General features: G+C 48.8%; 1 protein-coding gene across 1 annotated transcript in view; it reads right to left on the bottom strand.

The window, feature by feature from the left end:
* NAA15 (N-alpha-acetyltransferase 15, NatA auxiliary subunit) overlaps window positions 1-24854 on the bottom strand; it is a 266058-nt gene that overhangs the window by 181949 nt on the left and 59255 nt on the right. Inside the window, exon 2 of the mRNA XM_063920367.1 lies at window positions 13986-14070. Within this exon, the coding sequence (XP_063776437.1) occupies window positions 13986-14070 (85 nt within the window). The remainder of the gene's footprint in view (window positions 1-13985; window positions 14071-24854) is intronic.

Raw genomic sequence — 24854 nt, 5'->3', positions numbered from 1 at the left:
TACCTTGAACCAGGCATCCTGAAAGTTTCGAAGCCACACTCCCACCGTACTTGGGCCCCGGTGGGAGGGGAGACCGTGATGCTACGGTCTTTTCTGCAGGCTTTGGGTCTTGATGAGGAGCAGCGACTGGTTGCTTGCCGTGACCTCTACCTCGCAAGGGTGTAGCTCTTCCATGTCCTCTAAAAGGCTGAGTGGAACAAAAGCACCAAAACAAAATTCCAGTATAAGAGTGCTTATGTGGTGGCGGAAGGGTTGGTAAAAGGTAGATTTACCACCCGTAGGCTAAGAAATTTACGAGTCTAGTTCTTTCCAAAAAGAATGTCACCTGTAAACGGAAGTGCTTCCGCCGCTTTTTTTTTTACTCTGCGTCAACCTGCCATGACCGAAGCCGAAGAACTCTTCTGGCTGCAATAGTTGCTGCTGAGATTCTCAAGTTAACTTGTCCGATATCTCTAGCTGCTTCTCATAGGTATATAGCCGATTCCTTAATATGTTCTGCTAAGATCAATACTTCTTCTAACGGAACTCCCTCTAGTAAGTCTTTTATCAATTTAGTGGCCCAATGCTCAACTGCCTTGTTCACCCAGGAACTTACCAAGGCTGGTCTAAGCGAGACAATTGAGGCCGGATAGATGGACTTCAACATGGTGTCCAGCTTCCGGTCAGACAGATATTTCTTCAAAGTTGCTCTCAGGAAAGGTAATGCAGTCTTGGATAAACTGGACAACCTGGATAGAGAGGAGTCCACTCGAGGTAACATCTCCCATTTATTTGTCATAGCTGATGGAAATGAATAAATACTTAGAAATCTTTTAGGCATCTGAAACCGCTTGTCTGGATGTTTCCAAGCCTCCGTCAGCTGATCATCCAGATTCTTGGAAAAAGGATAAGTGACCGTTGAGCGCTGCTTTCTACCAAATAATAAGAATTTACTTACCGATAATTCTATTTCTCGGAGTCCGTAGTGGATGCTGGGGTTCCTGAAAGGACCATGGGGAATAGCGGCTCCGCAGGAGACAGGGCACAAAAAGTAAAGCTTTAGGATCAGGTGGTGTGCACTGGCTCCTCCCCCTATGACCCTCCTCCAAGCCTCAGTTAGATACTGTGCCCGGACGAGCGTACACAATAAGGAAGGATTTATGAATCCCGGGTAAGACTCATACCAGCCACACCAATCACACTGTACAACCTGTGATCTGAACCCAGTTAACAGTATGATAACAGCGGAGCCTCTGAAAAGATGGCTCACAACAATAATAACCCGATTTTTGTAACTATGTACAAGTAATGCAGATAATCCGCACTTGGGATGGGCGCCCAGCATCCACTACGGACTCCGAGAAATAGAATTATCGGTAAGTAAATTCTTATTTTCTCTATCGTCCTAGTGGATGCTGGGGTTCCTGAAAGGACCATGGGGATTATACCAAAGCTCCCAAACGGGCGGGAGAGTGCGGATGACTCTGCAGCACCGAATGAGAGAACTCCAGGTCCTCCTTAGCCAGGGTATCAAATTTGTAGGATTTTACAAACGTGTTTGCCCCTGACTAAATAGCCGCTCGGCAAAGTTGTAAAGCCGAGACCCCTCGGGCAGCCGCCCAAGATGAGCCCACCTTCCTTGTGGAATGGGCATTTACATATTTTGGCTGTGGCAGGCCTGCCACAGAATGTGCAAGCTGAATTGTATTACACATCCAACTAGCAAAAGTCTGCTTAAAAGCAAGAGCACCCAGTTTGTTGGGTGCATACAGGATAACAGCAAGTCAGTTTTCCTGACTCCAGCCGTCCTGGAACCTATATTTTCAGGGCCCTGACCACATCTAGCAACTTGGAGTCCTCCAAGTCCCTAGTAGGCGCAAGACACCACAATAAGCTGGTTCAGGTGAAACACTGACACCACCTTAGGGAGAGAACTGGGGACGAGTCCGCAGCTCTGCCCTGTCCGAATGGACAAACAGATATGGGCTTTTTTGAGAAAAAAACCACCAATTTGACACTCGCCTGGTCCAGGCCAGGTCCAAGAGCATGTTCACTTTTCATGTGAGATGCTTCAAATCCACAGATTTGACTGGTTTTAAACCAATGTGTTTTGAGGAATCCCAGAACTACGTTGAGATCCCACAGTGCCACTGGAGGCACAAAAGGGGGTTGTATATGCAATACTCCCTTGACAAACTTCTGGACTTCAGGAACTGAAGCCAATTCTTTCTGGAAGAAAAATCGACAGGGCCGAAATTTGAACCTTAATGGACCCCAATTTGAGGCCCATAGACACTCCTGTTTGCAAGAAATGCAGGAATCGACCGAGTTGAAATTTCTTCGTGGGGCCTTCATGGCCTCACACCACGCAACATATTTTCGCCACATGTGGTGATAATGTTGTGCGGTCACCTCCTTTCTGGCTTTGACCAGGGTAGGAATGACCTCTTCCTGAATGCCTTTTCCCTTAGGATCCGGCGTTCCACCGCCATGCCGTCAAACGCAGCTGCGGTAAGTCTTGGAACAGACATGGTACTTGCTGAAACAAGTCCCTTCTTAGCGGCAGAGGCCATAAGTCCTCTGTGAGCATCTCTTGAAGTTCCGGGTACCAAGTCCTTCTTGGCCAATCCGGAGCCATGAGTATAGTTCTTACTCCTCTACGTCTTATAATTCTCAGTACCTTAGGTATGAAAAGCAGAGGATGGAACACATACACCGACTGGTACACCCACGGTGTTACCAGAACGTCCACAGCTATTGCCTGAGGGTCTCTTAACCTGGCGCAATACCTGTCCCGTTTTTTGTTCAGGCGGGACGCCATCATGTCCACCTTTGGTAATTCCCAACGGTTTACAATTATGTGGAAAACTTCCCCATGAAGTTCCCACTCTGCCGGGTGGAGGTCGTGCCTACTGAGGAAGTCTGCTTCCCAGTTTCCATTCCCGGAATGAAACACTGCTGACAGTGCTATCACATGATTTTCCGCCCAGCGAAAAGTCCTTGCAGTTTTTGCCACTGCCCTCCTGCTTCTTGTGCCGCCCTGTCTATTTACGTGGGCGACTGCCGTGATGTTTTATCCCACTGGATCAATACCGGCTGACCTTGAAGCAGAGGTCTTGCTAAGCTTAGAGCATTATAAATTTACCCTTAGCTATATTTATGTGGAGAAAAATCTCCAGACTTGATCACACTCCCTGGAAATTTTTTTCTTGTGTGACTGCTCCCCAGCCTCTCGGGCTGGCCTCCGTGGTCACCAACATCCAAAACTGAATGCCGAATCTGCGGCCCTCTAGAAGATGAGCACTCTGTAACCACCACAGGAGAGACACCCTTGTCCTTGGATATAGGGTTATCCGCTGATGCATCTGAAGATGTGATCCGGACCATTTGTCCAGCAGATCCCACTGAAAAGTTCTTGCATGAAATCTGCCGACTGGAATTGCTTCGAAGGAAGTCACCATTTTTTTACCATGGCCCTTGTGCAATGATGCACTGATTTTAGGAGGTTCCTGACTAGCTCGGATAACTCCCTGGCTTTCTCTTCCGGGAGAAACACCTTTTTCTGGACTGTGTCCAGAATCATCCCTAAGCACAGGAGACTTGTTGTCGGGATCAGCTGCGATTTTGGAATCTTTAGAATCCACCCCTGCTGTTGTAACAGTATCCGAGATAGTGCTACTCCGACCTCCAACTGTTCCCTGGACTTTGCCCTTATCAGGAGATCGTCCAAGTAAGGGATAATTAAGACGCCTTTTCTTCGAAGAAGAACCATCATTTCGGCCATTACCTTGGTAAAGACCCGGGGTGCCGTAGACAATCCAAACGGCAGCGTCTGAAACTGATAGTGACAGTTCTGTACCACGAACCTGAGGTACCCTTAGTGATAAGGGCAAATTTGGGACATGGAGGTAAGCATCCCTGATGTCTCGGGACACCAGATAGTCCCCTTCTTCCCGGTTCGTTATCACTGCTCTGAGTGACTCCATCTTGATTTGAACCTTTGTAAGTGTTCAAATTTTTTTAGATTTAGAATAGGTCTCACCTAGCCTTCTGGCTTCAGTACCACAATATAGTGTGGAATAATACCCCTTTTCTTGTTGTAGGAGGGGTAATTTAATTATCACCTGCTGGGAATACAGCTCGTGAATTTTTTCCCATACTGCCTCCTTGTCGGAGGGAGACCTTGGTAAAGCAGCCTTCAGGAGCCTGCGCAGGGGAAACGTCTCGACATTCCAAACTGTACCCCTGGGATACTACTTGTAGGATCCAGGGGTCCTGTACGGTCTCAGCGTCATGCTGAGAGCTTGTCAGAAGCAGTGGAACGCTTCTGTTCCTGGGAATGGGCTGCCTGCTGCAGTCTTCTTCCCTTTCCTCTATCCCTGGGCAGATATGACTCTTATAGGGACGAAAGGACTGAAGCTGAAAAGACGGTGTCTTTTTCTGCAGAGATGTGACTTAGGGTAAAAACGGTGGATTTTCCAGCAGTTGCCGTGGCCACCAGGTCCGATGGACCGACCCCAAATAACTCCTCTTCCTTTATACGGCAATACACCTTTGTGCCGTTTGGAATCTGCATCACCTGACCACTGTCGTGTCCATAAACATCTTCTGGCAGATATGGACATCGCACTTACTCTTGATGCCAGAGTGCAAATATCCCTCTGTGCATCTCGCATATATAGAAATACACCCTTTAAATGCTCTATAGTCAATAAAATACTGTCCCTGTCAAGGGTATCAATATTTTTAGTCAGGGAATCCGACCAAGCCACCCCAGCTCTGCACATCCAGGCTGAGGCGATCGCTGGTCGCAGTATAACACCAGTATGTGTGTATATACTTTTTATGATATTTTTCCAGCCTCCTGTCAGCTGGCTCCTTGAGGACGGCCCTATCTATAGACGGTACCGCCACTTGTTCTGATAAGCGTGTGAGCGCCTTATCCACCCTAAGGGGTGTTTCCCAACGCGCCCTAACTTCTGGCGGGAAAGGGTATACCGCCCATATTTTCTATCGGGGGGAACCCACGCATCATCACACACTTCATATAATTTATCTGATTCAGGAAAAACTACGGTAGTTTTTTCACATCCCACATAATACCCTCTTTTGTGGTACTTGTAGTATCAGAAATATGTAACACCTCCTTCATTGCCCTTAACGTGTGGCCCTAATAAGGAATACGTTTGTTTATTCACCGTCGACACTGGATTCAGTGTCCCTGTCTGTGCCTGTGTCGACCGACTAAAGTAAACGGGCGTTTTAAAACCCCTGACGGTGTTTTTGAGACGTCTGGACCGGTACTAATTGTTTGTCGGCCGTCTCATGTCGTCAACCGACCTTGGCGCGTGTTGACATTATCACGTAATTCCCTAAATAAGCCATCCATTCCGGTGTCGACTCCCTAGAGAGTGACATCACCATTACAGGCAATTGCTCCGCCTCCTCACCAACATCGTCCTCATACATGTCGACACACACGTACCGACACACAGCACACACACAGGGAATGCTCTGATAGAGGACAGGACCCACTAGCCCTTTGGAGAGACAGAGGGAGAGTTTGCCAGCACACACCAAAAACGCTATAATTATATAGGGACAACCTTATATAAGTGTTTTCCCTTATAGCATCTTTTTTATATATTTCCAACGCCAAATTAGTGCCCCCCCTCTCTGTTTTAACCCTGTTTCTGTAGTGCAGTGCAGGGGAGAGCCTGGGAGCCTTCCCTCCAGCCTTTCTGTGAGGGAAAATGGCGCTGTGTGCTGAGGAGATAGGCCCCGCCCCTTTTTCGGCGGCCTCGTCTCCCGCTCTTAACGGATTCTGGCAGGGGTTAAATATCTCCATATAGCCCCCGGAGGCTATATGTGAGGTATTTTTAGCCAAAAAAGGTTTTCATTTGCCTCCCAGGGCGCCCCCCTCCCAGCGCCCTGCACCCTCAGTGACTGCCGTGTGAAGTGTGCTGAGAGGAAAATGGCGCACAGCTGCAGTGCTGTGCGCTACCTTAAGAAGACTGAGGAGTCTTCTGCCGCCGATTCTGGACCTCTTCTCGTTTCAGCATCTGCAAGGGGGCCGGCGGCGAGGCTCCGGTGACCATCCAGGCTGTACCTGTGATCGTCCCTCTGGAGCTAATGTCCAGTAGCCAAGAAGCCAATCCATCCTGCACGCAGGTGAGTTCACTTCTTCTCCCCTAAGTCCCTCGTTGCAGTGATCCTGTTGCCAGCAGGACTCACTGTAAAATAAAAAACCTAAGCTAAACTTTTCTAAGCAGCTCTTTAGGAGAGCCACCTAGATTGCACCCTTCTCGGCCGGGCACAAAAATCTAACTGAGGCTTGGAGGAGGGTCATAGGGGGAGGAGCCAGTGCACACCACCTGATCCTAAAGCTTTACTTTTTGTGCCCTGTCTCCTGCGGAGCCGCTATTCCCCATGGTCCTTTCAGGAACCCCAGCATCCACTAGGACGATAGAGAAAAAGCAGTATATATGGTGAATCCGGTGTCGTAGTCTCGGAAGTGTTCAAAACTTATTTTATAGCTAAAATAAGAGGTTCAACCCCCTGAGAAGATTCCTGCGGAACTTCTTGGTCTGGGTCAGCAATTTCGTCCAACTCACGATCGTCCTCTTCAGCTTCGTCCTGAGAGAGAAGACCTGCCACCCAGGGTGGTTCAGTGGCAATAGAAAATACATCATTTTGAGTAATCTCCTTAACCGTCTTTCGTAAAGCAGACACCTCATTATGTAATTGTGAGGTGGTTCCTGTAAGCGCTACTGCCCAGAGGGGAAATTAGCGTCTTGGGACGGATTAACTAACGTAACCTCTGAAGCACATGCCTCACATAGGGAGGAATAGTCTGTGTGAGCTTTTCTTTGTTACACTTAGCACAGAGTTTTTGTGATGTCGTATTAGCTGGTCCCTTGTCTGCCATTGTGACGGACAGCGTGGAAACACATACAAATCACACCAGCACTCTCAATAATATAGAGAGCAAGAGATATCAGAAGGATAGAGGGAGGTATAATATTTGTACTACTCCCCTATTCTAACTCCCTCTGCCACCTGCTTATATTTTATGTGCAGGCTTTCAGGTTTCTGGTAATCTGAAGGAATGTCTCTGCTAACAGTGCTGATTCCTGAGGAGAGAAGAAACATTGTTGCTATTCATAAGCTGCCTAGCTGAGGAAGGCAGTTTGAAAACCTGCCAACTCCATCCCCTAAGCCAGTGGTTTCCAAACTTTTTTGAATCACGGCGCCCTAGAATATCAGAATTTTTTTCACGGCACCCCTGGGCCAAACATTTCTTATTGAGAAATTTAGAAAGAAATATTACATTAAGTAGATCGCGTTTATATGTCATCCTTAGGGTCAGTTGTGTGGTGAGGGACAAGATTTGCTTCTGTTTGGCCACATATTTTATGACTGGCAGCCACCAGCACTGGTTTTGCTCATTATATTGACCATGAATAATTTGAATTGGTCCTGGACCACCAACCCAGGGCACCCCTGCAAGTGTCCCGTGGCACCCCAAGGAGCCACGGCACACAGTTTGGGAACCTCTGCCCTAAGCACAGGCACCCGTCTCAACCAGGTCCCTAAGATGGGAATTGCACCATGGTGCTTTCACACCGCACATCGAGCCGTGTCGACCCGGCAATATGCCGAGTCGATACTGGGTTATTTGTGCGGTGTGAAAGGGGTACAATCAGTTTAATAGTTCCAAAGAAGGAGCTGTGCAGTAAATCCCTACAGTACAACAGCAGGACAGTCATACCGCTTTCACATCGCACAAATAACCCGGTATCGACACGGCATATTGCCGTGTCGAAACGGGTCAGTGTGCAATGTGAAAGCGCCTTTGCCGAATTAGCGGGTCGCCTGACCCGGTAATTCAACCCGGTAAAAAAATAAGATTTTACTCACCGGTAAAATCTATTTCTCGTAGTCCGTAGTGGATGCTGGGAACTCCGAAAGGACCATGGGGAATAGCGGCTCAGCAGGAGACTGGGCACAACTAAAAGAAAGCTTTTAGACTACCTGGTGTGCACTGGCTCCTCCCACTATGACCCTCCTCCAAGCCTCAGTTAGGATACTGTGCCCGGAAGAGCTGACACAATAAGGAAGGATTTTGAATCCCGGGTAAGACTCATACCAGCCACACCAATCACACCGTATAACTCGTGATACCATATCCAGTTAACAGTATGAAACATAACTGAGCCTCTCAACAGATGGCTCATAATAATAACCCTTTAGTTAACAATAACTATATACAAGTATTGCAGACAATCCGCACTTGGGATGGGCGCCCAGCATCCACTACGGACTACGAGAAATAGATTTACCGGTGAGTAAAATCTTATTTTCTCTAACGTCCTAGTGAATGCTGGGAACTCCGAAAGGAGCATGGGGATTATACCAAAGCTCCCAAACGGGCGGGAGAGTGCAGATGACTCTGCAGCACCGAATGAGAGAACTCAAGGTCCTCCTCAGCCAGGGTATCAAATTTGTAGAATTTAGCAAACGTGTTTGCCCCTGACCAAGTTGCAGCTCGGCAAAGTTGTAAAGCCGAGACCCCTCGGGCAGCCGCCCAAGATGAGCCCACTTTCCTCGTGGAATGGGCTTTTACTGATTTAGGATGCGGCAATCCAGCCGCAGAATGCTCCAGCTGAATTGTGCTACAAATTCAGCGAGCAATAGTCTGCTTAGAAGCAGGAGCACCTATTTTGTTGGGTGCATACAGGATAAAAAGCGAGTCAGTTTTCCTGACTCCAGCCGTCCTGGAAATATAATTTTTTAAGGCCCTGACTACGTCCAGTAACTTGGAATCTTCCAAGTCCCTAGTAGCCGCAGGCACTACAATAGGTTGGTTCAAGTGAAAAGCTGATACCACCTTAGGGAGAAACTGGGGACGAGTCCTCAATTCTGCCCTATCCATATGGAAAATCAGATAAGGGCTTTTACCTGACAAAGCCGCCCATTCTGACACACGCCTGGCCGAAGCCAAGGCCAATAACATGACCACTTTCCACGTGAGATATTTAAAATCCACAGTTTTAAGTGGCTCAAACCAATGTGATTTTAGGAAACTCAACACCACGTTGAGATCCCAAGGTGCCACAGGAGGCACAAAAGGGGGCTGAATATGTAGCACTCCCTTTACAAATGTCTGAACTCCAGGCAGTGAAGCCAGTTCTTTCTGGAAGAAAATCGACAGAGCCGAAATCTGGACCTTAATGGAACCCAAGTTTAGGCCCATAGTCACTCCTGACTGTAGGAAGTGCAGAAAACGACCCAGCTGAAATTCCTCTGTTGGGGCCTTCCTGGCCTCACACCACGCAACATATTTTCGCCAAATACGGTGATAATGGTTTGCGGTTACTTCTTTCCTGGCTTTTATCAGCGTAGGAATGACTTCCTCCGGAATGCCCTTTTCCTTTAGGATCCGGAATTCAACCGCCATGCTGTCAAACGCAGCCGCGGTAAGTCTTGGAACAGACAGGGCCCCTGCTGTAGCAGATCCTGTCTGAGCGGTAGAGGCCATGGGTCCTCTGATATCATTTCTTGAAGTTCTGGGTACCAAGCTCTTCTTGGCCCATCCGGAACCACGAGTATCGTTCTTACTCCTCGTTTTCTTATTATTCTCAGTACCTTTGGTATGAGAGGCAGAGGAGGGAATACATAAACCGACTGGTACACCCACGGTGTCACTAGAGCGTCCACAGCTATTGCCTGAGGGTCCCTTGACCTGGCGCAATATCTAGTTTTTTGTTTAGGCGGGACGCCATCATGTCCACCTGTGGCCTTTCCCAACGGTTTACCAACAGTTGGCAGACTTCTGGATGAAGTCCCCACTCTCCCGGGTGTAGGTCGTGTCTGCTGAGGAAGTCTGCTTCCCAGTTGTCCACTCCCGGAATGAACACTGCTGACAGTGCTAAGACGTGATTTTCCGCCCATCGGAGAATCCTTGTGGCTTCTGCCATCGCCATCCTGCTTCTTGTGCCGCCCTGTCGGTTTACATGGGCGACTGCCGTGATGTTGTCTGATTGGATCAGTACCGGCTGGTTTTGAAGCAGAGGCCTTGCCAGACTTAGGGCATTGTAAATCGCCCTCAGTTCCAGAATATTTATGTGTAGGGACGACTCCTGACTTGACCAAAGTCCTTGGAAATTTCTTCCCTGTGTGACTGCCCCCCAGCCTCGAAGGCTGGCATCCGTGGTTACCAGGACCCAGTCCTGTATGCCGAATCTGCGGCCCTCTTGAAGAGGAGCACTCTGCAGCCACCACAGTAGAGATACCCTGGTCCTTGGAGACAGGGTTATCAGCCGATGCATCTGAAGATGCGATCCCGACCACTTGTCCAAGAGGTCCCACTGAAAGGTTCTTGCATGGAACCTGCCGAAAGGAATTTTGCTTCGTAAGAAGCTACCATTTTTCCCAGGACTCGTGTGCAGTGATGCACCGATACCTGTTTTGGTTTCAGGAGGTCCCTGACTAGAGATGACAGCTCCTTGGCTTTCTCCTGCGGAAGAAACACTTTTTTCTGTTCTGTGTCCAGAACCATCCCCAGGAACAGTAGGCGTGTGGTAGGAACCAGCTGTGACTTTGGAATGTATAGAATCCATCCGTGCTGTTGTAGCACTTCCCGAGATAGTGCTACTCCGACCAACAACTGCTCCTTGGACCTCGCCTTTATAAGGAGATCGTCCAAGTACGGGATAATTAAAACTCCCTTTTTTCGAAGGAGTATCATCATTTCTGCCATTACCTTGGTAAAGACCCTCGGTGCCGTGGACAGTCCAAACGGCAGTGTTTGGAATTGGTAATGGCAATCCTGTACCACAAATCTGAGGTACTCCTGGTGAGGATGGTAAATGGGGACATGTAGGTAAGCATCCTTGATGTCCAGGGATACCATGTAATCCCACTCCTCCAGGCTTGCAATAACCGCCCTGAGCGATTCCATCTTGAACTTGAATTTTTTTATGTATGTGTTCAAGGATTTCAAATTTAAAATGGGTCTTACCGAACCATCCGGTTTCGGTACCACAAACAGTGTGGAATAGTAACCCCGTCCTTGTTGAAGTAGGGGCACCTTGACTATCACCTGCTGGGAATACAGCTTGTGAATTGCCTCTAGCACAGCCTCCCTGCCTGAGGGAGTTGTCGGCAAGGCAGATTTGAGGAAACGGCGGGGGGGGGGGGGGGGGGGGGGAGACGCCTCGAATTCCAGCTTGTACCCCTGAGATACTACTTGAAGAATCCAGGGATCCACCTGTGAGCGAGCCCACTGATCGCTGAAATTTTTGAGGCGGCCCCCCACCGTACCTGGCTACGCCTGTGGAGCCCCCGCGTCATGCGGTGGACTCAGAGGAAGCGGGGGAAGAATTTTGATTCTGGGAACTGGCTGACTGGTGCAGCTTTTTCCCTCTTCCCTCGTCTCTGTGCAGAAAGGAAGCGCCTTTTACCCGCTTGCTTTTATGAAGCCGAAAGGACTGTACCTGATAATACAGTGCTTTCTTAGGCTGTGAGGAAACCTGAGGTAAAAAAAATTTCTTCCCAGCTGTTGCTGTGTATACGAGGTCCCAGAGACCATCCCCAAACAATTCCTCACCCTTATAAGGCTCTATGTGCCTTTTAAAGTCAGCATCACCTGTCCAGTGTCAGGTCTCTAATACCCTCTTGACAGAATGGACATTGCATTAATTCTGGATGCCAGCCGGCAAAATATCCCTCTGTGCATCCCTCATATATAAGACGACGTCTTATGTTCGCAAAATAGTATCCCTGTTTGACAGGGTTACAGACCACGCTGCAGCAGCACTATCTGCAGGTCTTAGTCTAGTACCTGAGTGTGTAAATACAGACTTCAGGATAGCCTCCTGCTTTTTATCAGCAGGTACCTTCAAAGTGGCCATATCCTAAGACCGCAGTGCCACCTTTTTTGACAAACGTGTGAGCGCCTTATCCACCCTAGGGGATATCTCCCAGCGTAACTTATCCTCTGGCGGGAAAGGGTACGCCATCATTAACTTTTTAGAAATTACCAGTTTCTTATCGGGGGAACCCACGCTTTTTCACACTTCATTCACTCATTTGATGGGGGAACAAAACACTGCCTGCTTTTTCTCCCCAACATAAAACCCTTTTTTAGTGGTACTTGGGTTAATGTCAGAAATGTGTAACATTTTTTATTGCCGGGATCATGTAACGGATGTTCCTAGTGGATTGTGTATATGTCTCAACCTTGTCGACACTGGAGTCAGACTCCGTGTCGACATCTGTGTCTGCCATCTGAGGGAGCAGGCGTTTTTGAGCCCCTGATGGCCTTTTAGACGCCTGGGCAGGCGCGGGCTGAGAAGCCGGCTGTCCCATAGCGGTTACGTCATCCAGCCTTTTATGTAAGGAGTTGACATTGTCGGTTTATACCTTCCACCTATCCATCCACTCTGGTGTCAGCCCCACAGGGGGCGACATCACATTTATCGGTATCTGCTCTGCCATCACATAAGCCTCCTCATCAAACGTGTTGACACAGCCGTGTCGACACAGACGTACCGACACACCGCACACACACAGGGAATGCTCTGAGGACAGGACCCCACACAGCCCTTTGGGGAGACAGAGAGAGAGTATGCCAGCACACACCAGAGCGCTATATAATTTAGGGATTAACACTATATTGAGTGAATTTTTCCCAATAGCTGCTTGTATATACAATATTGCGCCTAAATTTAGTGCCCCCCCTCTCTTTTTAACCCTCTGAGCCTGCAAACTACAGGGGAGAGCCTGGGGAGCTGTCTTCCAGCTGCACTGTGAAGAGAAAATGGCGCCAGTGTGCTGAGGGAGATAGCTCCGCCCCTTTTTCGCGGACTTTTCTCCCGCTTTTTTATGGATTCTGGCAGGGGTATTTATCACATATATAGCCTCTGGGGCTATATATTGTGATATATTTGCCAGCCAAGGTGTTTTTATTGCTGCTCAGGGTGCCCCCCCCCCAGCGCCCTGCACCCTCAGTGACCGGAGTGTGAAGTGTGCATGAGGAGCAATGGCGCACAGCTGCAGTGCTGTGCGCTACCTTGGTGAAGACTGATGTCTTCTGCCGCCGATTTTCCGGACCTCTTCTTGCTTCTGGCTCTGTAAGGGGGGCGGCGGCGCGGCTCCGGGAACGAACACCAAGGCCAGTTCCATGCGGTCGATCCCTCTGGAGCTAATGGTGTCCAGTAGCCTAAGAAGCCCAAGCTAGCTGCTAGCAGGTAGGTTCGCTTCTTCTCCCCTTAGTCCCTCGATGCAGTGATCCTGTTGCCAGCAGGTCTCACTGTAAAATAAAAAACCTAAAATAAACTTTCTTTCTAGGAGCTCAGGAGAGCCCCTAGTGTGCATCCAGCTCAGCCGGGCACAGAAATCTAACTGAGGCTTGGAGGAGGGTCATAGTGGGAGGAGCCAGTGCACACCAGGTAGTCTAAAAGCTTTCTTTTAGTTGTGCCCAGTCTCCTGCGGAGCCGCTATTCCCCATGGTCCTTTCGGAGTTCCCAGCATCCACTAGGACGTTAGAGAAAGAAGGGTTATTACCGGGTCAGGTGCAGTGTGAATGGGAGCCGTTCCGATGCGACACGGCTCCCATTCACAGCATAGGGAGAGGCGGCGCAGGAGATGAGCTCATCTCCCAGCGCCGCTTCCACGCCCGCTGCGCCCCCCGCTGCTATGGCAACCGACCCGGTATATTGCCGGGTCGGAAAGCCAGCAAAGGAGCGCAAATGCCGGATCCCACCCGGTAAGGACCCGTTTCTCTTACCGGGTGGGATCCGGCATTTGCGATCTGAAAGCAGCATCAGTCTATAGAAGCAGCCAACATATTTTAGCAAGTTATACTATAAATACCCAGCCTCAAAGGATTGCCTTGCAAGCGGCATTTCAGATTGGTTGTTCTTCCTCCTCAACAGAGTTGGACTAAAGAACACATTTACATGTATAGACCATTTCAAAAGACATTTTTAAAAAGCATTTACCTCCATGTTCGGCAAACTTTGGATTGGACAGTATCTGTTTGCAAAACTTTAAACCATTTCGATATTGCTTGTGTTCGTAACATCTCTGAAAATACATAAGGTTAACAAAACATCAGTATGAAAATGGGAAAGGCAGCACAATCAGAAGAATGTGACAACTGTCCTAAAAAATTTCTGCTAATTACAATGAAAAAAAAATAAGATTTTACTTACCGATAAATCTATTTCTCGTAGTCCGTAGTGGATGCTGGGGACTCCGTCAGGACCATGGGGAATAGCGGCTCCGCAGGAGACAGGGCACAAAAGCAAGCTTTTAGGATCACATGGTGTGCACTGGCTCCTCCCCCTATGACCCTCCTCCAAGCCTCAGTTAGGTACTGTGCCCGGACGAGCGTACACAATAAGGAAGGATCTTGAATCCCGGGTAAGACTCATACCAGCCACACCAATCACACCGTACAACTTGTGATCTGAACCCAGTTAACAGTATGATAACAATGAAGTAGCCTCTAAAAAAGATGGCTCACAACAATAATAACCCGATTTTTGTAACAATAACTATGTACAAGTAATGCAGACAATCCGCACTTGGGATGGGCGCCCAGCATCCACTACGGACTACGAGAAATAGATTTATCGGTAAGTAAAATCTTATTTTCTCTAACGTCCTAGTGAATGCTGGGGACTCCGTCAGGACCATGGGGATTATACCAAAGCTCCCAAACGGGCGGGAGAGTGCGGATGACTCTGCAGCACCGAATGAGAGAACTCCAGGTCCTCCTCAGCCAGGGTATCAAATTTGTAGAATTTTACAAACGTGTTCCCCCCTGACCACGTAACTGCTCGGCAAAATTTAAAGCCGAGACCCCCTCGGGCACCCGCCCAAGATGAGCCCACCTTCCTTGTGGAATGGGCACTTACAGATTTTGGCTGTGGCAGGCCTGCCACAGAATGTGCAAGCTGAATTGTACTACAAATCCAACAAGCAATAGTCTGCTTAGAAGCAGGAGCACCCAGCTTTTTTGGGTGCATACAATATAAACAGCAAGTCAGAATTTCTGACTCCAGCCGTCCTGGAAATATATATATATATATATATATATATATATATATATATATATATATATCGATATATTTTTAGGGCCCCGACAACGTCTAGCAACTTGGAGTCCTCCAAGTCCCTAGTAGCCGCAGGCACCACAATATGTTGTTTCAGGTGAAACGCTGACACCACCTTAGGAAGAAACTGGGGACGAGTCCGCAGTTCTGCCTTGTCCGACTGGAAAAACAAATATGGGCTTTTTTAAGACAAAGCCCCCAATTCTGACAATCGTCTGGCCGAGGCCAGGGCCACAACATGGTCACTTTCCATGTGAGATATTTCAAATCCACAGATTTGAGCGGTTCAAACCAATATGATTTTAGGAATCCCAACACTACGTTGAGATCCCACGGTGCCACTGGAGGCACACAAGGGGCTGTATATGCAATACTCCCTTGACAAACGTCTGGACTTCAGGAATTGAAGCCAATTTTTTCTGGAAGAAAATCTACAGGGCCGAAACTTGAACCTTAATGGACCCCAATTTGAGGCTCATAGACACTCCTGTTTTCAGGAAGTGCAGAAATCGACCTAGTCGAAATTTTTTCGTGGAGCCTTCCTGGCCTCACCCACGCAATATATTTTCACCACATGTGGTGATAACGTTGTACGGTCACCTCCTTCCTGGCTTTGACCAGGGTAGGTATGACTTCTTCCGGAATGCCTTTTCCCTTAGGATCCGGCGTTCAAACCGCCATGCCGTCAAACGCAGTCGCGGTAAGTCTTGGAACAGACAAGGTCCCTGCTGGAGCAGGTCCTTTCTTAGAGGCAGATGCCACGGTTCCTCTTGGAACAGACATGGTTCTTGCTGAAAGCAAATCCCATCTTAGTTCCCGAGGCCATTAGTCCTCTGTGAGCATCTCTTGAAGTTCCGGGTACCAAGTCCCTCTTGGCCAATCCGGAGCCACGAGTATAGTTCTTACTCCTCTACGTCTTATAATTCTCAATACCTTGGTTATGAGAAACAGAGGAGGGAACACATACACCGACTGTTACACCCACGGTGTTACCAGGACGTCCACAGCTATCGCCTGAAGGTCTCGTGACCTGGCGCAATACCGGTCACGTTTTTTGTTCGGGCGGGACGCCATCATGTCCACCTTTGGTCTTTCCCAACGGTTCACAATCATGCGGAAAACTTCCCGATGAAGTTCCCACTCTCCCGGGTGGAGGTCGTGCCTGCTGAGGAAGTCTGCTTCCCAGTCATCCACTCCCGGAATGAACACTGCTGACAGTGCTAACACATGATTTTCCGCCTAGCGAAAAATCCTTGCAGTTTTGACCACTGCCCTCCTGCTTCTTGTGCCGCCCTTTCTGTTTACGTGGGCGACTGCCGTGATGTTATCCCACTGGATCAATACCGGCTGACCTTGAAGCAGAGGCCTTGCTAAACTTAGAGCATTATAAATTTGCTCTTAGCTCCAGTATATTTATTGTGGAGAGAATTCTCCAGACTTGATCACACTCCCTGGAAATTTTTTCCCTGTGTGACTGCTCCCCAGCCTCTCAGGCTGGCCTCCGTGGTTACCAGCATCCAATCCTGAATGCCGAATCTGCGGCCCTCTAGAAGATGAGCACTCTGTAATCACCACAGGAGAGACACCCTTGTCCTTGGATATAGGGTTATCCGCTGATGCATCTGAAGATGCGATCCGGACCATTTGTCCAGCAGATCCCACTGAAGAGTTCTGTGAAATCTGCCGAATGGAAGCGCTTCGTAATAAGCCACCATTTTTACCAGGACTCTTGTGCAATGATGCACTGACACTTTTCCTGGTTTTAGGAGGATCCCGATTAGCTCGGATAACTCCCTGGCTTTCTCCTCTGGGAGAAACACCTTTTCCTGGACTGTGTCCAGAATCATCCCTAGGACCAGCAGACGTGTCGTCGGAACAACTGCGGTTATGGAATATTTAGAATCCACCCGTGCTGTCGTAGAACTACTTGAGATAGTGCTACTCCGACCTCCAACTGTTCTCTGGACCTTGTTCTTATCAGGAGGTCGTCCATTCTCTTTGACGACGAATCCTCATTTCGGTCATTACCTTGGTAAGGACCCGGGGTGCCTTGGACAATCCAACGGCATCGTCTGAAACTGATAGTGACAGTTCTGTACCACGAACCTGAGGTACCCTTGGTGAGAAAAGCAAATTTTTGGGACATGGAGGTAAGCATCCCTGATGTCCCGGGACACTATATAGTCCCCTTGTTTGCTATCACTGCTCTGAGTGACTCCATCTGAATTTGAACCTTTGTAAGTGTTCAAAAAAATTTTTTGATTTAGAATCGGTCTCACCTAGCCTTCTGGCTTCAGTACCACCATATAGTGTGGAACAATACCCCTTTCCTTGTTGTAGGAGGGGTATTTTTATTATCACCTGCTGGGAATACAGCTTGTGAATTATTTTCAATACTGCCTCCCTGTCGGAGGGAGACATTGGTACAGCAGACTACAGGAACCTGCGAGGGGGGAAACGCCTCGACATTCCAATCTGTACCCCTTGGATACTACTTGTAGGATCCAGGGGTCCTGTACGGTCCCAGCGTCATGCTGAGAACTTAGTAGAAGCGGCGAGGGGCTTCTATTCCTGGGAATGGGCTGCCTGCTGCAGTCTTCTTCCCTTTTCTCTATCCCTGGGCAGATATGACTCTTATAGGGACGAAAAGACTGAGGCTGAAAAGACGGTGTCTTTTTCTGCAGAGATGTGACTTAGGGTAAATAACGGTGGATTTTCCAGCAGTTGCCGTGGCCACCAGGTCCCATGGACCGACCCCAAATAACTCCTCCCCTTTATACGGCAATACATCTTTGTGCCGTTTGGAATCTGCATCACCTGACCACTGTCGTGTCCATAAACATCTTCTTGCAGATATGGACATCGCATTTACTCTTGATGCCAGAGTGCAATATCCCTCTGCGCATCTCGCATATATAGAAATGCATCCTTTAAATGCTCTATAGTCAATAAAATACTGTCCCTGTCAAGGGTATCAATATTTTTAGTCAGGGAATCCGACCGAGCCACCTCAGGTCTGCACATCCAGGCTGAGGCGATCGCTGGTCACAGTATAACACCAGCATGTGTGTGTATACATTTTAGGATATTTTTCAGCCTCCTATTAGCTGGCTCCTTAAGTACGGTCCTATCTGTAGATGGTACCGTCACTTGTTCTGATAAGCGTGTGAGCGCCTTATCCACCCTGAGGGGTGTTTCCCAACGCGCCTTAACTTCTGGCGGGAAAAGGTATACCGCCAATAATTTTCTATCGGGGGAAACCCACGCATCATCACACACTTCATATAATTTATCTGATTCAGGAAAAACTACAGGTAGTTTTTTCACCTCACACATAATACCCTTTTTTGTGGTACTTGGAGTATCAGAAATATGTAACACCTCCTTCATTGCCCTTAACGTGTGGCCCTAAAGGAAAATACGTTTGTTTCTTCACCGTCGACACTGAAATCAGTGTCCTTGTCTGGGTCTGTGTCGACCGACTGAGGTAAATGGGCATTTTACAGCCCCTGACGGTGTTTGAGACGCCTGGACAGATACTAATTTGTTCGCCGGCCCTCTCATGTCGTCAACCGGCTTACAGCGTGTTGACATTATCACGTAATTCCATAAATAAGCCATCCATTCCGGTGTCGACTCCCTAGAGAGTGACATCACCATTACAGGCAATTTGCTCCGCCTCCTCACCAACATTTACCTCATACATGTCGACACACACGTACCGACATACAGCACACACATAGGGAATGCTCTGATAGAGGACAGGACCCACTAGCCCTTTGGGGAGACAGAGGGAGAGTTTGCCAGCACACACCAAAACGCTATAATTATCCAGGGACAACCTTTATATAAGTGTTCCTCCCTTATAGCATTTTAATATATGTACATATCGCCAAATCAGTGCCCCCCCTCTCTGTTTTAACCCTGTTTCTGTAGTGCAGTGGAGAGCCTGGGAGCCTTCCCACCAGCATTTCTGTGAGGGAAAATGGCGCTGTGTGCTGAGGAGAATAGGCCCCGCCCCCTTTTCGGCGGGCTTCTTCTCCGGAGTTTTTGATATCTGGCAGGGGTTAAATACATCCATATAGCCTCAAGGGCTATATGTGATGTATTTTTCGCCATACAGGTATTATACATTGCTGCCCAGGGCGCCCCCCCCCCCGCACCCTGCACCCTCCGTGACTGCTGTGAGAAGTGTGCTGACAACAATGGCGCACAGCTGCAGTGCTGTGCGCTACCTGATGAAGACTGAAAGTCTTCTGCCGCCTGGTTCCGGACCTCTTCATCTTCAGCATCTGCAAGGGGGGTCGGCGGCGCGGCTCCGGGACGAACCCCAGGGCGAGCCCTGTGTTCCGACTCCCTCTGGAGCTAATGGTGTCCAGTAGCCTAAGAATCCAATCCATCCTGCACGCAGGTGAGTTGAAAATCTCTCCCCTAAGTCCCTCGATGCAGTGAGCCTGTTGCCAGCAGGACTCACTGAAAATAAAGAACCTAAAAACTTTTTCTAAGTAACTCTTTAAGAGAGCCACCTAGATTGCACCCTACTCGGACGGGCACAAAAACCTAACTGAGGCTTGGAGGAGGGTCATAGGGGGAGGAGCCAGTGCACACCATGTGATCCTAAAAGCTTGCTTTTGTGCCCTGTCTCCTGCGGAGCCGCTATTCCCCATGGTCCTGACGGAGTCCCCAGCATCCACTAGGACGTTAGAGAAATAATAAGATTTTACTTACCGGTAAATCTATTTATCGTAGTCCGTAGAGGATGCTGGAACTCCGTAAGGACCATGGGGAATAGACTGGCTCCGCAGGAGATGGGGCACTTTAAGAAAGCTTTGGACTCTGGGTGTGCACTGGCTCCTCCCTCTATGCCCCTCCTCCAGACCTCAGTAAGGGAAACTGTGCCCAGAGGAGATGGACAGTACGAGGAAGGATTTTTGTAAATCTAAGGGCGAGATTCATACCAGCCACACCGTATAACTTGTGATAAACTTACCCAGTTAACAGTATGAACAACAACAACATAGCCACGGTTCCACCGAAAAACTATAACATAACCCTTATGTAAGCAATAACTATATACAAGTCTTGCAGAAGAAGTCCGCATTTGGGACGGGCGCCCAGCATCCACTACGGCAGGGGTGGGCAATTATTTCAGCTGAGGGGCCACTTAACATTTCCTGTCAGTATCCGAGGGCCACATACAAAATAGCAGCTCGCCCCACTTGCCAAAAATATAGGGACGTGGCTTTATGTGGAAGGGGTGTTGGCAAAAAAATAAGAATTTACTTACCGATAATTCTATTTCTCGTAGTCCGTAGTGGATGCTGGTGACTCCGTAAGGACCATGGGGAATAGCGGCTCCGCAGGAGACTGGGCACATCTAAAGAAAGATTTAGGACTATCTGGTGTGCACTGGCTCCTCCCCCTATGACCCTCCTCCAAGCCTCAGTTAGGATACTGTGCCCGGACGAGCGTACACAATAAGGAAGGATCTTGAATCCCGGGTAAGACTCATACCAGCCACACCAATCACACCGTACAACTTGTGATCTGAACCCAGTTAACAGCATGATAACAGAGGAGCCTCTAGAAAAGATGGCTCACTACAGCAATAACCCGATTTTTTTTGGTAACAATAACTATGTACCAGTATTGCAGACAATCCGCACCTGGGATGGGCGCCCAGCATCCATTACGGACTACGAGAAATAGAATTATCGGTAAGTAAATTCTTATTTTCTCTAACGTCCTAAGTGGATGCTGGGGACTCCGTAAGGACCATGGGGATTATACCAAAGCTCCCAAACGGGCGGGAGAGTGCGGATGACTCTGCAGCACCAAATGAGAGAACTCCAGGTCCTCCTCAGCCAGGGTATCAATTTTGTAGAATTTTACAAACGTATTTGCTCCTGACCAAGTAGCTGCTCGGCAAAGTTGTAAAGCCGAGACCCCTCGGGCAGCCGCCCAAGATGAGCCCACCTTCCTTGTGGAGTGGGCATTTACAGATTTTTGGCTGTGGCAGGCCTGCCACAGAATGTGCAAGCTGAATTGTACTACAAATCCAACGAGCAATAGTCTGCTTAGAAGCAGGAGCACCCAGCTTGTTGGGTGCCTACAGGATAAACAGCGAGTCAGTTTTCCTGACTCCAGCCGTCCTGGAAACATATATTTTCAGGGCCCTGATAACGTCTAGCAACTTGGAGTCCTCCAAGTCCCTAGTAGCCGCAGGCACCACAATAGGTTGGTTCAGGTGAAACGCTGAAACCACCTTAGGGAGAAACGGAGGACGAGTCCTCAATTCCGCCCTGTCCGAATGGAAAATCAGATAAGGGCTTTTACAGGATAAAGCCGCCAATTCTGACACGCGCCTGGCCCAGGCCAGGGCCAACAGCATGACCACTTTCCATGTGAGATATTTTAACTCCACAGATTTAAGTGGTTCAAACCAATGTGACTTTTGGAACCCAAAAACTACATTGAGATCCCAAAGTGCCACTGGAGGCACAACAGGAGGCTGTATATGCAGTACCACTTTTACAAACGTCTGAACTTCAGGGACTGAAGCTAGTTCTTTTTGGAAGAAAATTGACAGGGCCGAAATTTGAACCTTAATGGACCCCAATTTCAGGCCCATAGACACTCCTGTTTGCAGGAAATGTAGGAATCGACCCAGTTGAATTTCCTCCGTCGGGCCTTACTGGCCTCGCATCACGCAACATATTTTCGCCAAATGCGGTGATAATGTTTTGCGGTTACATCCTTCCTGGCTTTGATCAGGATAGGGATGACTTCATCCGGAATGCCTTTTTCCTTCAGGATCCGGCGTTCAACCGCCATGCCGTCAAACGCAGCCGCGGTAAGTCTTGGAACAGACAGGGTCCTTGCTGGAGCAGGTCCCTTCTTAGAGGTAGAGGCCACGGATCCTCCGTGAGCATCTCTTGAAGTTCCGGTTACCAAGTCCTTCTTGGCCAATCCGGAGCCACGAATATAGTGCTTACTCCTCTCCATCTTATCAATCTCAGTACCTTGGGTATGAGAGGCAGAGGAGGGAACACATACACTGACTGGTACACCCACGGTGTTACCAGAGCGTCTACAGCTATTGCCTGAGGGTCCCTTGACCCTGTCGAGTTTTTCCCAACGGTTTATAATCATGTGGAAGACTTCTGGGTGAAGTCCCCCCTCTCCCGGGTGGAGGTCGTGCTGAGGAAGTCTGCTTCCCAGTTGTCCACTCCCGGAATGAATACTGCTGACAGTGCTATCACATGATTTTCCGCCCAGCGAAGAATCCTTGCAGCTTCTGCCATTGCCCTCCTGCTTCTTGTGCCACCCTGTCTGTTTACGTGGGTGACTGCCGTGATGTTGTCCGACTGGATCAACACCGGCTGACCTTGAAGCAGAGGTCTTGCTAAGCTTAGAGCATTGTAAATGTCCCTTAGCTTCAGGATATTTATGTGAAGTGATGTCTCCAGGCTTGACCATAAGCCCTGGATATTCCTTCCCTGTGTGACTGCTCCCCAGCCTCGCAGGCTGGCATCCGTGGTCACCAGGACCCAGTCCTGAATGCCTAATCTGCGGCCCTCTAGAAGATGAGCACTCTGCAACCACCACAGGAGGGACACCCTTGTCCTTGGTGACAGGGTTATCCGCTGATGCATCTGAAGATGCGACCCGGACCATTTGTCTAGCAGGTCCCACTGGAAAGTTCTTGCGTGGAATCTGCCGAATGGGATTGCTTCGTAGGAAGCCACCATTTTACCCAGAACCCTTGTGCATTGATGCACTGAGACTTGGCTCGGTTTTAGGAGGTTCCTGACTAGCTCGGATAACTCCCTGGCTTTCTCCTCCGGGAGAAACACCTTTTTCTGGACTGTGTCCAGGATCATCCCTAGGAACAGAAGACAAGTCGTCGGAACCAGCTGCGATTTTGGAATATTGAGAATCCAATCGTGCTGCCGCAACACTACCTGAGATAGTGCTACACCAACCTCCAACTGTTCCCTGGATCTTACCCTTATCAGGGAATCGTCCAAGTAAGGGATAACTAAAATTCCCTTCCTTCGAAGGAATATCATCATTTCGGCCATTACCTTGGTAAAGACCCGGGGTGCCGTGGACCATCCATACGGCAGCGTCTGAACTGATAGTGACAGTTCTGTACCATAAACCTGAGGTACCCTTGATGAGAAGGGTAAATTTTGACATGAAGGTAAGCATCCTTGATGTCCCGAGACATCATGTAGTCCCCTTCTTCCAGGTTCGCAATCACTGCTCTGAGTGACTCAATCTTGAATTTGAACCTCTGTATGTAAGTGTTCAAAGATTTTAGATTTAGAATCGGTCTCACCGAGCCGTCCGGCTTCGGTACCACAACAGTGTGGAATAATACCCCGTTCCCTGTTGCAGGAGGGGTACCTTGATTATCACCTGCTGGGAATACAGCTTGTGAATGGCTTCCAAAACTGTCTCCCTGTCAGAAGGAGACATCGGTAAAGCCGACTTTAGGAAACGGCGAGGGGGAGACGTCTCGAATTCTAATTTGTAGCCCTGAGATATCACCTGAAGGATCCAGGGGTCTACATGCGAGTGAGCCCACTGCGCGCTGAAATTCATTGAGACGGGCCCTCCACCGTGCCTGATTCTGCTTGTAAAGCCCCAGCGTCATACTGAGGGCTTGGCAGAGGCGGGAGAGGGTTTCTGTTCCTGGGAACTGGCTGATTTCTGCAGCCTTTTTCCTCTCCCTCTGTCACGGGGCAGAAATGAGGAACCTTTTGCCCGCTTGTCCACGAAAAGACTGCGCCTGATAATACGGCGTCTTCTCATGTTGAGAGGCGACCTGGGGTACCAACGTGGATTTCCCAGCTGTTGCCGTGGCCACCAGGTCTGAAAGACCGAAACCAAATAACTCCTCCCTTTAATAAGGCAATACTTCCAAATGCCGTTTGGAATACGCATCACCTGACCACTGACGTGTCCATAACCTTCTACTGGTAGAAATGGACAACGCACTTAGACTTGATGCCAGTCGGCAAATATTCCGCTGTGCATCACGCATATATAGAAATGCATCTTTTAAATGCTCTATAGGCAAAAATATACTGTCCCTATCTAGGGTATCAATATTTTTAGTCAGGGAATCCGACCACGCCAACCCAGCACTGCACATCCAGGCTGAGGCGATTGCTGGTCGCAGTATAACACCAGTATGTGTGTAAATACATTTTAGGATACCCTCCTGCTTTCTATCAGCAGGATCCTTAAGGGCGGCCATCTCAGGAGAGGGTAGAGCCCTTACAAGCGTGTGAGCGCTTTATCCACCCTAGGGGGTGTTTCCCAACGCACCCTAACCTCTGGCGGGAAAGGATATAATGCCAATAACATTTTAGAAATTATCAGTTGTTATCGGGGGAAAACCACGCATCATCACACACCTCATTTAATTTCTCAGATTCAGGAAAACTACAGGTAGTTTTTCCTCACCGAACATAATACCCCTTTTTGGTGGTACTCGTATTATCAGAAATGTGTAAAACATTTTTCATTGCCTCAATCATGTAACGTGTGGCCCTACTGGAAGTCACATTTGTCTCTTCACCGTCGACACTGGAGTCAGTATCCGTGTCGGCGTCTATATCTGCCATCTGAGGTAACGGGCGCTTTAGAGCCCCTGACGGCCTATGAGACGTCTGGACAGGCCCAAGCTGAGTAGCCGGCTGTCTCATGTCAACCACTGTCTTTTATACAGAGCTGACA

Source organism: Pseudophryne corroboree, chromosome 1 (assembly GCF_028390025.1).
Source record: "Pseudophryne corroboree isolate aPseCor3 chromosome 1, aPseCor3.hap2, whole genome shotgun sequence".
NCBI classification, from domain to species: domain Eukaryota; kingdom Metazoa; phylum Chordata; class Amphibia; order Anura; family Myobatrachidae; genus Pseudophryne; species Pseudophryne corroboree.
Note: the sequence above shows the minus strand (reverse complement) of the source record. Positions and strands in the feature narration are given on the sequence as shown.